Source organism: Electrona antarctica (genome assembly GCF_951216825.1).
Source record: "Electrona antarctica genome assembly, chromosome: 15".
NCBI classification, from domain to species: domain Eukaryota; kingdom Metazoa; phylum Chordata; class Actinopteri; order Myctophiformes; family Myctophidae; genus Electrona; species Electrona antarctica.
Genome location: NC_136796.1, coordinates 2,834,413 through 2,849,744, shown reverse-complemented (window position 1 = coordinate 2,849,744; position 15,332 = coordinate 2,834,413). Strand labels below are relative to the sequence as shown.

The 15,332-nt window shown below is 43.3% G+C and overlaps 1 protein-coding gene, 1 long non-coding RNA gene and 1 pseudogene across 3 annotated transcripts in view; all 3 read right to left on the bottom strand.

Annotated features, from left to right (window-relative positions):
- Positions 1-13,766, bottom strand: part of LOC306938697 (protein NLRC3-like) — a gene marked incomplete at both ends in the record, with an annotated part of 90,062 nt that extends 76,296 nt beyond the window's left edge. The window contains 2 exons of the mRNA XM_079522963.1: positions 13,324-13,437; positions 13,702-13,766. Of these exons, the coding sequence (XP_079379089.1) occupies positions 13,324-13,437; positions 13,702-13,766 (179 nt within the window). The remainder of the gene's footprint in view (positions 1-13,323; positions 13,438-13,701) is intronic.
- LOC306938159 lies at positions 454-3,680 on the bottom strand. Its single transcript, XR_013791678.1, has 3 exons — positions 3,553-3,680; positions 2,902-2,951; positions 454-702 (listed from the first exon to the last, which is right to left on the bottom strand). It is a non-coding gene; the product is annotated as an uncharacterized lncRNA (long non-coding RNA).
- LOC306938622 (protein NLRC3-like) lies at positions 8,303-12,523 on the bottom strand (annotated as a pseudogene). Its single transcript has 3 exons — positions 12,495-12,523; positions 11,471-11,736; positions 8,303-10,239 (listed from the first exon to the last, which is right to left on the bottom strand). The product of its transcript is annotated as a protein NLRC3-like (transcript).
- Positions 13,767-15,332: the final 1,566 nt, after the last annotated feature.

Here is a 15,332-nt window from a genome sequence, read left to right as displayed (position 1 = left end):
GCGAGTCACTCATGCCCAAATATGGAGTCCATGATGTAACACTAGGCCGGTGGCCGGTACCCCGTGGCGACGGTGGTAACCATGACAACCTGCACTCACTCAAACATGTTGAGTAACCATGGCGACCTGATGATGTCACCCTCACATAGAGACTCTATCTCTGCTCACACAGACACACTGAGGAGGAGGGGGAGTCTAACCTGAACCCAGCATAGAGAGGTCCAGTGGGTGTGGTCTGGAAGGTGTACAGGTGTCTCAGTGAGTCAGAGCACACTGTGTAGAAGGACAGAGTCCCAGCGGGACGGTCCACATACACTGATACTCTGTTGGAGCCTGTAGAGGGTCTGACAGGGAGGTCAGTCCTCTGTCCGTTGTGTCTGACATAGTACCTGAAACCACTATAACAGGACAGACTCCAGGACTTCTCATTCTCTCCAAACCAACAGTCACCATCTCCTTTCCTGCTGATTGTTCCGTCAGCCACTGCTATATAAACCAATCCACTGCACTCTACCTCCCAGGAACAGCATCCAGTCACACTCTGTGAACTCAGAACCTGTTCACGGACATCAAACCTGTCTGGATGATCAGGAGGACGCTGACCCCCTGACCTCTGTGACCCCCGTGTGACCTTCCTGTTGTCCTCAGACAGAGAGAGGTCACAGTGTGCTGTGTTTGTGTCCAGTGTGAGACGCTGGAAATCTGATGAGAAAACAACACAGTACACATTAAATACATCATTCACTGACTGACACACACACACACACACACACACACACACACACACACACACACACACACACACACACACACACACACACACACACACACACACACACACACACACACACACACACACACACACACACACACACACACACACTGATCTACAAACTAATGCAGTGTTAATTTTGACAACACATTCTGATTTAGTCTTTTGAATAACATACCATTTAGTTTTAGTCCTATTTTAGTCAGTTGTACATTATTTAGTCTAATTAGTCGACTAAATTAAGTCTCGATACATTTAAAATGTAATAGAGAAGATCGTCACTGTCGGGTGAAGTGTTAGAGTCCAACCACCAGGGGGCAGAATGTCTTAAAGTCTCCACACAGTGTGATTTTATTTGAACTGAGGACCCCCGAAAATAATCATATTTCAACTGGGGACCCCCTAAAATAGTCATGTTTGAACTGGGGAACCCCCAAAATAGTCATATTTGAACTGGGGACCCCCCAGAATAATAATTTGAACTGGGGACCCCCAAAATAATCATATTTGAACTGGAGACCCCCAAAATAATCATATTTGAACTGGGGACCCCCATAATAATTGAACCCCCACATTGACAAGCCCTTGGAATTGTATAGGCATTACATTTAGTTTGAGGCATTGTGAGCTTGTAGATCTGCTATTTTCACAATATTTTCCACTTTATTACACACGCGTTGAAATCTCAGAGCTGTAGTTTTATGAGCGGTGCCTCCTCTCCATTACACAGCTATGTACCTGTCTGTCTCTCTGTGTACGTGTCTGTCTCTCTGTGTACCTGTCTGTCTCTCTGTGTACCTGTCTGTCTCTCTGTGTACCTGTCTGTCTCTCTGTGTACCTGTCTGTCTCTATGTGTACCTGTCTGTCTCTCGGTGTACCTGTCTGTCTCTCTGTGTACCTGTCTGTCTCTCTGTGTACCTGTCTGTCTCTATGTGTACCTGTCTGTCTCTCTGTGTACCTGTCTGTCTCTCTGTGTACCTGTCTGTCTCTCTGTGTACCTGTCTGTCTCTCTGTGTACCTGTCTGTCTCTCTGTATACCTGTCTTTCTCTCTGTGTACCTGTCTGTCTCTCTGTGTACCTTTCTGTCTCTCTGTGTACCTGTCTGTCTCTATGTGTACCTGTCTGTCTCTATGTGTACCTGTCTGTCTCTCTGTGTACCTGTCTGTCTCTCTGTGTACCTGTCTGTCTCTCTGTATACCTGTCTGTCTCTCTGTGTACCTGTCTGTCTCTCTGTGTACCTGTCTGTCTCTCTGTGTACCTGTCTGTCTCTCTGTGTACCTGTCTGTCTCTCTGTATACCTGTCTGTCTCTCTGTGTACCTGTCTGTCTCTCTGTGTACCTGTCTGTCTCTCTGTGTACCTGTCTGTCTCTCTGTGTACCTGTCTGTCTCTCTGTATACCTGTCTGTCTCTCTGTGTACCTGTCTGTCTCTCTGTGTACCTGTCTGTCTCTCTGTGTACCTGTCTATCTGTCCGAGCACGGAAAGCTGCAACACGGTAACTCTCTCATTTCTCGACCGTTTCAGACGTGGGAAGGCTCGCCAGAACTGAGCCGGCCCCCTGGGTGCGTTCCTGGAGGTCTGGTTGTTCTGGGGACCCCCCAGGGACCCCCGCATAGTAACACACGGTAACTATTTACTAAGTACAGCATAGAGCACAGTACACTACAATACAGTACAGAGCACAGTGCAGTACAGTAACTGTAACAATACATGTATAGTTGCACCGCTCAGTTCACACACGTGTGATTTATATTTCTGGTTGTCTTGTATGTTGTTAAATGGAGCGTGGAACGATGCCAATGATCGACACGGGAGATCACTTGTGACTTTCAAACAAAAACGAGATCCACCTGTGATCTGCACACATCACGGCTCTGCACCACCTTTCATGCATCGCACGTCAGAACTGAACTTATGCCAATATAGACGAAATACATGTTGTTTACGACCAGGTTAGTGAATGAGGCCCATTGTTTCTGTCAAACCACATGACCTTATCTTGATGGTGTTAAGGACCAGGCCAAGAGCAGAGAGTAGAGAGCACAAGAGTTTTCAGGACAACATCAACCAAGTATACAACAGTGTATAAATGTTAATGTGTGATATTGACACAAACAGACAGATACTCACGTTTTGAAATGAGTGTAGAATTAAGCCAATCTTCTCCTCCATGTTTCACTCTGTAGGAAGTAGAACAACAATGCATCAATGTCTAACTGTCTAACACAACGTCTCCACTAGCTGACACTACAGTGTTTCACTCTGTAGGAAGTAGAACAACAATGCATCAATGTTCTTTTTTTTTTATCCAAAATGAGTTAAAAGAGGCAGACTGTCACTATTCACATACTAGAGCATGTCTGAAATAAATGTCAGAGCTGAAATATGTAGCTATAGGTGTAATGTTAGTCCACAGAAGTGAACATTTCAAGCATGTTTTCTCAACTCGTTTTCTGCAAGACATTACTCTATAAGCCATATCTCCAAAACTGGTGGGTCAACTCAAACTGAACAACCAATATATACATTTGAAGATATGATTCCCAGCTTTCATATGACTTAGCCTCGGTCAGAAACTATCACATATTGGATATGTCTTGTTATTAGATTTAGTTTTTTGTTGTTGTTTAGTTTTGAGTACAAATGCTAGGTTAATATTTCCAGTTTCTTTGAGGCACTGCATTGTTCTCTCTGCATGCTTTGTGACGTCGTGTCAGAGTGAATACACTGTTAAGGGAAACACTGCACTGTCCAACATGGACACAGCCCAAGTCTACTCACTTGCAGTTCTCCAGGACTGAATCATTCACCACGTTGAGGCTCAGGTCCAACTCTCTTAGGGAGGGATTAGAGCTGACAGCTGAGGCCAGAGCTTCACAGCATCTCTCTGACAGGAAGCAGTGAGCCAGGCTGAAACACCAGATGGAAACATACATGAATAAATGAATTAATAAATAACACATGGGTTTAAATATGCATTATTCCTGGATTTAGAACCTGCTTCCAGCATCTATTAAAGGACTCTCTTGTCCCACTTAGGGTGCCTTCACACCTGGATGCTTTAGTTCAATTAAAACAAACCCTGGCCCCCAACATACCGTAATCATATTTGAACTGGGGACCCCCCCCCCCCCCCTCCTCCCCTTAGAAGCAATCGGAATTGTAGGCATTAGATGAATGCGAAAATATTACAAATCTACAAGCTCACAACGCTGCTCGGCTCCACAGATACATTTTGTGAAACTAGCCAAACTACAAGCTCACAAAGCCTTGCAGTGAGCTTGTAGATCGGCTATTGTCACAATGTTTGCCTCTTTCTTCCGTACTTTTTATTTATTTTATCAACCACAATGAGTTGCACACCAAGTTGCATTGGTGTGGTTTATCTTAAAAACACTTTGTCCCGACCCAACCCTTTGGTGTGGGTGCTTTAGAAATGTGCAGATAGTCTGTATACTGTATACTGTATACTGTAACTTATACTGACGGTTTGTCTACTGTTCAGTGAGAAAACAATGCTGCACATTATGCTAATCCTCTGGGGACCCCCTTGGGGGTCCAGACCCTCAGTTTGAGAACCACAGACCTAGACTAATAGAATGATAATTGATTGGTACAGTAGGTAGATGCAGACTATTGATTATGTATTCATGGGTAGCACGGTAAAGCTCGATAACTGTGGCGTAGCTACAAGGGATTGAACGTCGAAAATAGCCGATCTACAAGCTCACAAGTGCTGCGTCTCCGACGCTCTGTGATTCAATTCAGTTAAATTGTATTAAAGTGTCAACTCACAACAAGTTGTGTCAAGACACTTTACATGTAGAGCAGAGAACCAACATAGATCCCACCCTGAGCATTAAGACATTTGGAGACAGTGAGCTTGTAGATCAGCTATTTTCGGTGTGCAACTATGTATGTCAAAGTAGCCTGTACATTTGCCTTAAAGGGATATTAATTATTCAATATCAAGCTTATTAACCCTGAGGCCGATTCTACAAAATGTCTTCTAAATCTGAACATTTCTGAAAAACCTATATTTCTATGTCAGTGGTTCTCAAACTACAGTATTTCACGTCAAGGACCCAAAAAATGATATGTAATAGGCCGCCGACCCCCATCTGAAAACATGCCCCCCCAGAAGCAAAGATTTGAGTTAAAAATGTTCGCCCTGAGAATATATATTCAAAGATTTGTGCCACATGTTCACGATTTTTCAAAAATAGCAGACCTACAAGCTCATAGCGTGGCACTCCGTGCCGCGCTATGAACTTGTAGATCTGCTATTTTTCAATAGCTAAAGTATAAAACACCAAAAGGGGTTCCCACCAAGAATGGATTAATACATTCTCACCACAGCATTCATATTATATTCACATAATACAGTACATAATAAAACAGAAGTGATCATAATAAATGTGATAAATGTATCTTACTTTAGAACTTCCAGTCTACAGTGTGGGCTCTTCAGTGAAGCACAGAGCAGCTCCACTAGTCCTGAGTCCTGCAGGTCGTTTTCACTGAGGTCCAATTCTCTCAAATGGGAAGGATTAGAGCTGAGAGCTGAAGACACCACTTCAACACCTGTCTTACTGAGCTCACAGCCAACAAGTCTGTAAATGCAGATTAAATAAGAGATGATCAAAACAAAAGCTACCTAGTTCACTGTCATGGAAGTTAACTAAAACATCTCCTATCTATAGTTATCCAGACATAAACAGTATTGTGGAATAGACCAGGGGTTCTCAACCTTTTTGGCTGGGGACCCCCAGGGATGCTTTGGCCATGTCTCGCGACCCCCGCCCCGCCCCGCTTCCCCACCCCCAATACAAACTGCAAAAATAACCTTAATAATAGAGAAAATATATCATAAATGAATACTGAAACCAGATATAATCATTAAGGAAAGTTTATGCATGTACTATGTGTACTATGTAAACACTTCATTTCCATTTCCCAGCCATTCAGTTGTAATAAATAATTTGGGGACCCCCCAAAATAATTTGGCGACCCCCCGAGGGGTCGTGACCCTCGGGTCAACACCACTAGAATAACAGGAAGATCGACATTTAGATATCATAGATTTCAACCATCAGTAGAAGGTGTGAAATGAAGACTAGTTTGATTTTCCCCAATATTATAAAAGAAATGTCATAACCTACAGTATGCTCTCAGATGTTTTATTTCTTAGCGGCCAAGAACATCTAAGTGACGGGTTGAAACGAGCGTTTAAATTGCTTATGAAGTCAGCCATGTGTTGGGAAAGTTCATCTCTTTTATGAACTAGTTCAGTTCACAGTTCAAACATTTAAAAATGAACTAGTTCAGTTCATAGTTCATCATTCAACATTTTGAACTAAAGTTCATGGTTCCACAAAATGAACTATTTTAGTTATTTTCGCTTTTCTTTTCTTTTCTTTTAGTTTTTCTAAATTATTGCCGCAGCCCATAGCCATAGAACCGCAGACTTTATTCCTATTGGGAATAACTTTGGGATTAATAAAGTTACAACTTTTACAATTTCTCCATTACCCAAAATAATTCCTTCTTTTTTTACATTTTGGAAAAAATAGCTCTTTTGCAAAAGTGCCACAGAATTCTTATGGGCCAACTTGTGAAAGCTGCATGCTTTTATTGTGAAGGCTCTCAGTTCAGTTCTCACAGCCTGCATATCTCCGCGTGCTGAAAATTGCTGATCTACAAGCTCACAACGTGTCGCGGACGCAACACGTTGTGAGCTTGTAGATCAGCCATTTTCATTGCGTGCTGCGCGCTCCAGTGAAATTGTACGGTTGAGAACGATTAGTTAAATTGTGTCGCATAAGGACTTATTGATGGTTTTCTGTTAGATATTAAGGCCTGTTTAGGGTGTGTCTTAGTGGGGATTTCGCCTGGAAGGCTCTATGGAAACACTCACTCTTGAACGAAGTTGAACGTGAGAAAGTGACGTTCACACACGGCAGAAATGAACGCGTTCACAATGACGTTCATCAAACAGAAATACAGTACATTCACGTTCACCCAAAATATGAACATGTTCGTGAACGATCGTTCATTGAACGCGTTCAGGGACAACACTGAAGTCAGCATGTTTTCCCAATGCAATCTTACGGAAGCAGTCCTGTGCATGCAGACAGGGTTGACATTGAAGCAGTCCTGTGCATGCAGACAGGGTTGACATTGAAGCAGTCCTGTGCATGCAGACAGGGTTGACATTGAAGCAGTCCTGTGCATGCAGACAGGGTTGACATTGAAGCAGTCCTGTGCATGCAGACAGGGTTGACATTGAAGCAGTCCTGTGCATGCATACAGGGTTGACATTGAAGCAGTACTGACTGCGCATGCAGACAGGGTTGACATTGAAGCAGTACTGTGCAGCAGACAGGGTTGACATTGAAGCAGTACTGACTGCGCATGCAGACAGGGTTGACATTGAAGCAGTACTGACTGCGCATGCAGACAGGGTTGACATTGAAGCAGTCCTGTGCATGCAGACAGGGTTGACATTGAAGCAGTACTGCGCATGCAGACAGGGTTGACATTGAAGCAGTCCTGTGCATGCAGACAGGGTTGACATTGAAGCAGTCCTGTGCATGCAGACAGGGTTGACATTGAAGCAGTCCTGTGCATGCAGACAGGGTTGACATTGAAGCAGTACTGTGCATGTAGACAGGGTTGACATTGAAGCAGTACTGTGCATGCAGACAGGGTTGACATTGAAGCAGTACTGTGCATACAGACAGGGCTGACATTGAAGCAGTCCTGTGCATGCAGACAGGGTTGACATTGAAGCAGTACTGACTGCGCATGCAGACAGGGTTGACATTGAAGCAGTACTGTGCATACAGACAGGGTTGACATTGAAGCAGTCCTGTGCATGCAGACAGGGTTGACATTGAAGCAGTACTGTGCATGCAGACAGGGTTGACATTGAAGCAGTACTGCGCATGCAGACAGGGTTGACATTGAAGCAGTCCTGTGCATGCAGACAGGGTTGACATTGAAGCAGTCCTGTGCATGCAGACAGGGTTGACATTGAAGCAGTCCTGTGCATGCAGACAGGGTTGACATTGAAGCAGTCCTGTGAATGCAGACAGGGTTGACATTGTAGCAGTCCTGTGCATGCAGACAGGGTTGACATTGAAGCAGTCCTGTGCATGCAGACAGGGTTGACATTGAAGCAGTCCTGTGCATGCAGACAGGGTTGACATTGAAGCAGTCCTGTGCATGCAGACAGGGTTGACATTGAAGCAGTCCTGTGCATGCAGACAGGGTTGACATTGAAGCAGTACTGTGCATGCAGACAGGGTTGAGATCGGGAAAACATGGAACCGGCTGTATAAAATGCTGCGTCATTGTAAATGGTGCATTTATGTATCACTTTTATCCAAAGCACATTTCTGTTTAAATTGAGGCGGACGGGAGGCAGACTTTCACTTCTGGTTCATTTCTGGTTTTATCTGTTGCCTAGCAACCTAGCATCATTCATACAGTACGTTGATGAAGAGCGCCATCTATACTAATCCACTGAAAAGACCATAGGACACAATACTGCGTGCTTGGCAGTCAAGTGATGGATTCGATGCGACGTAACATGACGTGATTGGCAGTCAAGTCAATGTGTTAACTACTAACCGAGCCTTTCTGCAGTTCCTCACAGCTGGGACCAGTCTCCTTCGCCCCTCCTTTGATGTGTTGTATTTGTCCAGGTCCAACTCTTCCAGAACCTCCTCTGACATCTGCAGCATGACGGCCAGAGCTGAACACTGGGTCTCAGACAGTTTCTCTGTTCTGTTCTCTGACTTCAGGAACTGTTGGATCTCCTGATGTAATGAGTGGTCGTTCATCTCCATCAGACAGTGGAAGATGTTGATACATCTGTCAGGAGAGACATCATCACGAGTTAACATCCACTTCAGGTTCTGGATGGCTTTCTGGATCTCCTCTGGGCTGTTCTCTGTCTGACCCAGCATACCTCCTAACAGACTCTGGTTGGACTGCAGTGAGAGGCCATGAAGGAAGCGGACTAATAGGTCCAGGTGGCCATTTTTACTCTCCAGGGATTTTTCCATAGCAGCTTTCAGGAAGTCTGAGAGGGAGCTGTTACTGTTGTATTTATCTCCCAGGAATGTGTTCAGTACCGCCATGTTCTTCTGTGTGAAACAGTGGAACAGGTAGACTGCAGCCAGAAACTCCTGGATGCTCAGATGTAGACCGTTTTCTGGAACAGCACACTCTCTGTTTTGAAGATCTGCGTGCACACTCCTGAGTACAGCGCGGCGTCTTTCACATCAAGACCACACTCTTCCAGGTCTTCTTGGTAGAACATGATGCTACTTTTCTTCAGGTGTTTAAACGCCAGCTTGCCCAGATTCAGAAGAACATCCCTGTCAGACTTCATGAGCTGCTGTCGATTATCTTTCTTTTTTTTGTTTCTTTTCTTTTTTCTCTTTTCCCCCTCATGAGTCTCATCATACTTCTGCTTCTTCGTGTTTGTCTGAACCAACAGGAAGTGGCAGCACATCTCAGTCAGGGTCTTGGGCAGCTGTCCTATCGTGGTGAGTGTCCTCAACATGTCCAGCAGAACGGTAGCAATGATCCAACAGAAGAGTGGGATGTAACACATGATGTGGAGGCTCCTCCATGTCTTCAAGTGTGAGAGGACTCTGTCGGCCAGCTTCTCTTCACTGAATCTCTTCCTGAAGTACTTCTCCTTCTGGGGGTCTGTGAACCCCCGCACTTCTGTCACCATGTCAACACATGCAGGAGGGATCCGATTGGCTGCTGCAGGTCTGGTGGTTATCCAGAGGAGGGCCGAGGGGAGCAGATTCCCCTTGATGAGGTTTGTCAACAGAGCATCCACCGATGATGTCACTGTGACATCAGAGATGATTTCATTTTTGTCGAAGTGCAACGGAGACCTGCTTTCATCGAGGCCATCGAAGATGAAGCAAACTTTCCAGGCAGCGAGCTGCTCTGCTGTGACCTTCTTTAACGTTGGGTGGAACTCATGGATCAGGTTGAGAAGACTGTACTGCTCATCTCTGACCAAGTTCAGCTCCCGGAATGAAAAGAGAACCAGGAGATCTATATCTTGATTCTCCAAACCTCTTGCCCAGTCCAGAGCAAACTTGCGCGCAGAGAATGTTTTTCCGATGCCAGCGATGCCATTGGTCAGAACTGTTCTGCCAGGGAACAGGATCTTAAGGATTTTACAGCAGTTGATTGGTTCGTCATGGAAGGTCTTCATGTTGGAAGTTCTCTCAAGCTGTATCACCTCATGTTGGCTATTAACCCCTTCACTCTGTCCCGCTGAGATGTAGAGCTCTGAGTAGGTGCTGGTGAGGGAGGTTCCAGACTCTTCCGTGAGGGAGGTTCCAGACTCTTCCGTCATGTGGTTTTTCACTTCATCAAGACTGTCCTGCAAACTGACCTTATAATCGTTCAAATCATCCTGCAGACTGACGTCTGAAATGAGAAGAACATTTATGTTTAAAATATTCAGGTTAATTTGTTTACAGCACACATTACTAATTTAATGCCCTACAGAAAATATGCACTTTGTCAACACCATGAATGCGCCAGAATGTTTCAAAAATAATGGTGCTTTAGTGCCAAGCAGATCGGGCAGATTTTACTCTGAAACGTCTTCCATTACCCCCCAACACCAGGAGGCATAATCTTCCGTTACTTTCTTGCGCTGAGAAGTGCGAGGAAGAGAAGCGTCTCTCTCCATAAGCGTTTATATTCCAAACGAGATGATTGGTTAAGTCAGAAATGATGACGGAACATTGCCGTTGTGATCAAACCCATGGAGAGTGCCATAGATGTAGTTATTTGTGTTTTATATCATTAAAAAGGACCTACAGACGTGTATACACGTCCAATGCACCCCGCACGCAGATTTAATACAAATACATCTAAAAACTGCCAAAAGTAACACAAGATCAGTTGTTTTTGTCTAGTTGTTGAGTGATAGTTGTTTAGCTTCATTATTTGCACTAAGATATAATTGATACAGACCAAAAAAACACATGATTATGATTTCCGCAATTTCCAATGAGTGCACATTCTTACTGCTGCCCCGTGGGAGGTTAGGGTGAGGGTTTGAGATATCGGACCAATGGTATGTCTAACCAAAAGCATGTACCCACTAGGCTTGGGCAATATACCGATATTACCGTTTACCGCGATATTTTAAATCAATACCGGTAATATCGCGGAGTATATAAATAATACCGAATACCGGTAATATCGCGGAGTATATAAATAATACCGAATACCGTCATAATACTAATATCGTCATTTTACCGCACAGTACAGTACAGTACAGCGGAGTACAGTACAGTGGAGTACAGTACAGTGGAGTACAGTACCGTACAGTGGAATACAGCACAGTACAGTACAGTACAGCGGAGTACAGTACAGTACAGTACAGTGGAATACAGCACAGTACAGTACAGTACAGCGGAGTACAGTACAGTACAGCGGAGTACAGTACAGTACAGTGGCATACAGTACAGTACAGTACAGTACAGTACAGTACAGTACAGTACAGTGGCCAAAACAAGAAATAGCACTCTATGGGGAAATTCAGCCCGTCAGTGTGATATATTAATGTTTTATTAATAAAACCGATAATACCGATTATCGCGGTACCGATATCAAAAAATCAATATCGCCCATGCCTAGTACCCACTTTGTCCAGGTGTGGTTTGACTGGGTGTCTTCAGTCCAGGTGTGGTTCTGGATGTCTTTCCACACTGGGGACAGCCACGGTGTCCTGTGGGAGCGGACTGGTCCCAGTATGAGGTGATGCACTGTCTGCAGAACCAGTGTCCACAGCGGATAGAGACTGGATCTGTCAGAACCTCCTCACACACTGAACACCTGGACGCCTGCTCTGCCACAACACGACTCCTCTTCCTCTCCCTGTGGAGATGAAGACAATGTATTAATAATAGTCTTTAATACGGACATATAATAATATAGTATGACATATTACATCATTGATATGTCCACGCTGAATTGTGTTACAATAATAATCTCCATGTCATGAAACTATATGGTATATTCATGAATCTTTCAATCATACATTATTATTTAAGATATAAATTAATCAATTTGTTTGACTGATTAAGACACGTCCACGTGCAAAGTTTTTGCTTTGATAAACAACTACATTTGTACTATTGGCAGTGCTGCGTTCTATTATCTTCTTGACTTCACCAGTTCAAATCCTAGCTGCTGTTTTGTCAACAAGATGGAGATCATGAGAGTGTTTGTGACAGGCAGGATAAACTGTTACCACAACAAGATGACATAAAAGCAGGGATATTATTATAAGATCCTTGATCATCTTTCAAACATCTATTGACACAAAGTCTATCTATCAAATTACCAGATTATTTTAATCTTCTATTTTCTACAACCAACGTAAAACTACTTTATAGTTAATGATGTCTTTGTGGATTAATTATGTTAAAATCCAAGATAAGAAGCCAGATTTGTTTTGGATGTTTTTGTTTTTAGGAAAGTTCATAGAGAAGGCGTGGCAGTTACGTTGGAGAACAATGTATCCATAACTGTTTATGTATTGTGTTTGTGGTGTGTTGGTGTTTGTACATTTAGTGATTGTCTTGTAAGCGTTGTGCGGGCTGGGCATCTAATGATGCAGGACACATAAAAAACTGTTTCTTAGAAGTGGTCAAACTATAGAATACATGTTCAGAAGCATCTTCCATAAAACCATGATTGTTTATCTAGATATTCGATAAAAGTAAAGGTTAAAGCCACCGTCTGTGATTTCTTCAACTGGTTGTCTGTGTTGGTTTAGAATAATAATGTCTAACCATCATGCTTCTGTATATTATGTGCTAATTGTTTAGGAACAGGTAGTGAACTGTGGGCTCTCCTTTCATGATGTTATAATTGTTTAGGAACAGCTAGTGAACTGTGGGCTCTCCTTTCATGATGTTATAATTGTTTAGGAACAGCTAGTGAACTGTGGGCTCTCCTTTCATGATGTTATAATTGTTTAGGAACAGCTAGTGAACTGTGGGCTCTCCTTTCATGATGTTATAATTGTTAAGAAACAGTGCTAGACTAGTGAACTGTGGGCTCTCCTTTCATGGTGTTATAATTGTTTAGGAACAGCTAGTGAACTGTGGGCTCTTCTTTCATGATGTTATAATTGTTAGGAACAGCTAGTGAACTGTGGGCTCTCCTTTCATGATGTTATAATTGTTAGGAACAGTGCTAGACTAGTGAACTGTGGGCTCTCCTTTCATGGTGTTATAATTGTTTAGGAACAGCTAGTGAACTGTGGGCTCTCCTTTCATGATGTTTCACAAACTGCAGATTGGGACATGGCCTGAAAACGTCCGTACCCCAGCCTAGATTCAGAGTGAATATTGGGCGTGATTATCCTCTAGTGTGAGCGGTTTAAAGATCCAATCTTAAGCATAGGATGATTGACATACAGTGTGTGTTGAGGTCCGTAGTTGTGTCATAGTGTTGTGTACAGTATATTGTACAGGAGGATTGACATACTGTGTATCTGGAGGTCCAGGTTCATTACTGAAGTTAATAGGTTCTCCCATAGACGTGTCACTCTTCATAGACATGTAGCTGGGTGTTGGAGACTCTGCTCTGTGGTACAGACCTCTGGAATAACATAAATGTTTTCATAATTATCATCTACATGGATTACAGTTCTCAGTCACCACAACTGGTTGCTGTCAGACAGTCGATGCAGTCACAACAATGTTTCATTAATCTGGATTGTTACTGTCCGAGTGTCCGTTATGCTTTATATTGTACAGGAGGATTGTTACTGTCCGAGTGTCCGTTATGCTTTATATTGTACAGGAGGATTGTTACTGTCCGAGTGTCCGTTATGCTTTATATTGTACAGGAGGATTGACATACTGTGTATCTGGAGGTCCAGGTTCATTACTGAAGTTAATAGGTTCTCCCATAGACCAGTCACTCATTCATGTCCCATTATATTATTATTGACCATTATATAAAGCTCTTCAAAGTTACAGTACAATAACAGGTTCATATTCCATAGTTTACACACACACACACACACACACACACACACACACACACACACACACACACACACACACACACACACACACAGTGTTGTGTATTGTAGTGTTTAGTGTGTATTATTGTATAGTGTTATAGTATAAATATTGTATAGTGTAAATATTGTATAGGGAGATTCACATACTGAGGTCCAGGTTCATTACTGAAGTTAAGAGGATGTCCTTCACCCTCACAACATACAATTAAATAATAGATATATTTAACATAGTGTGTTACATAGACATCATGTACACAAGCAGTCAGTCTGTATAGTGCAGCTTCACCTCTGAACTCCACATTGTGTAACTTATAATCTATAGTTAAGATTGGACAGGGAGGATACACCTTTATGAAATGTTGTCTGTTGCTTTAGTAATTAGCATGTACTTAGCATGATATTATGAGGTCGTATCATAGTGTTGTGTTTATTGTTTTTTCTGTTCTTCCCAGCTAAGTCCTGCCCTATGCGGGAGCTAACTATCTCCGTAGACAACGCCCTGGTAAAGTCTGTCCCGACAGCCAGGAACCTTGGTGTTGTCCTGGACAGTCAGCTCTCGTTCAAAACACACATCACAGCTGTCACTCGATCCTGTAGGTATACACTCTATAACATAAGACGAATTAGACCGTTCCTCACCCAGGAGTCAGCCCAGCTCCTAATCCAGACAACAGTCTTATCAAAACTTGACTATTGTAACTCCCTCCTTACTGGCCTACCGGCATGTGCACTTAAGCCCCTCCAACTGATCCAAAATGCCGCCGCTCGCTTGGTCTTCAACCAGCCAAAATTGTCACACGTCTCCCCCCTGCTCCGCTCCCTCCATTGGCTCCCGGTCGCTGCCCGCACAGAATACAAAACTCTGATGCTGGCATTCAAAGCAACCAAAGGTATGGCTCCCCCATATCATATCTAAAGTATGATCGTACCCTACAAACCCTTCCGCGGACTCAGATCAGCCAACGCAGGGAAGCTGGAAGTACCTTCACTAAAAACGCCGGGACAGCGCTCCACACGTCCCAAACTCTTCTCCCTTCTGGCTCCAAAACTATGGAATGCACTCCCCATCACAATCAGAACTGCAGCCTCACTCCCAATCTTCCGCCGTAGTCTGAAAGCCCACCTGTTCAGACTCCACCATGGCCCGTAGCACTAGCCCCTTAGATAGCACTTTATGTAGACTTAGATAGTATTTTAAATATAGCACGTTATGTAGACTTAGATAGTATTTTAAACAGACTTATAGCATGTTACGTAGACAGCACTAGAATTGCATTTTTATGTAGTCATATCACTTTATAGTACACATGTATAATATATAATATAGTATAGTATGTATAGTTTACATAGATACTCCACTGTTACGTTCTTAGCTTACGCATGTTTCATGATAACTACTTTTGATGTATTGCCATGCTTTTTGTTTTTGTTATTGCTTAATGTAAATCGCTCTGGATTAAGAGCG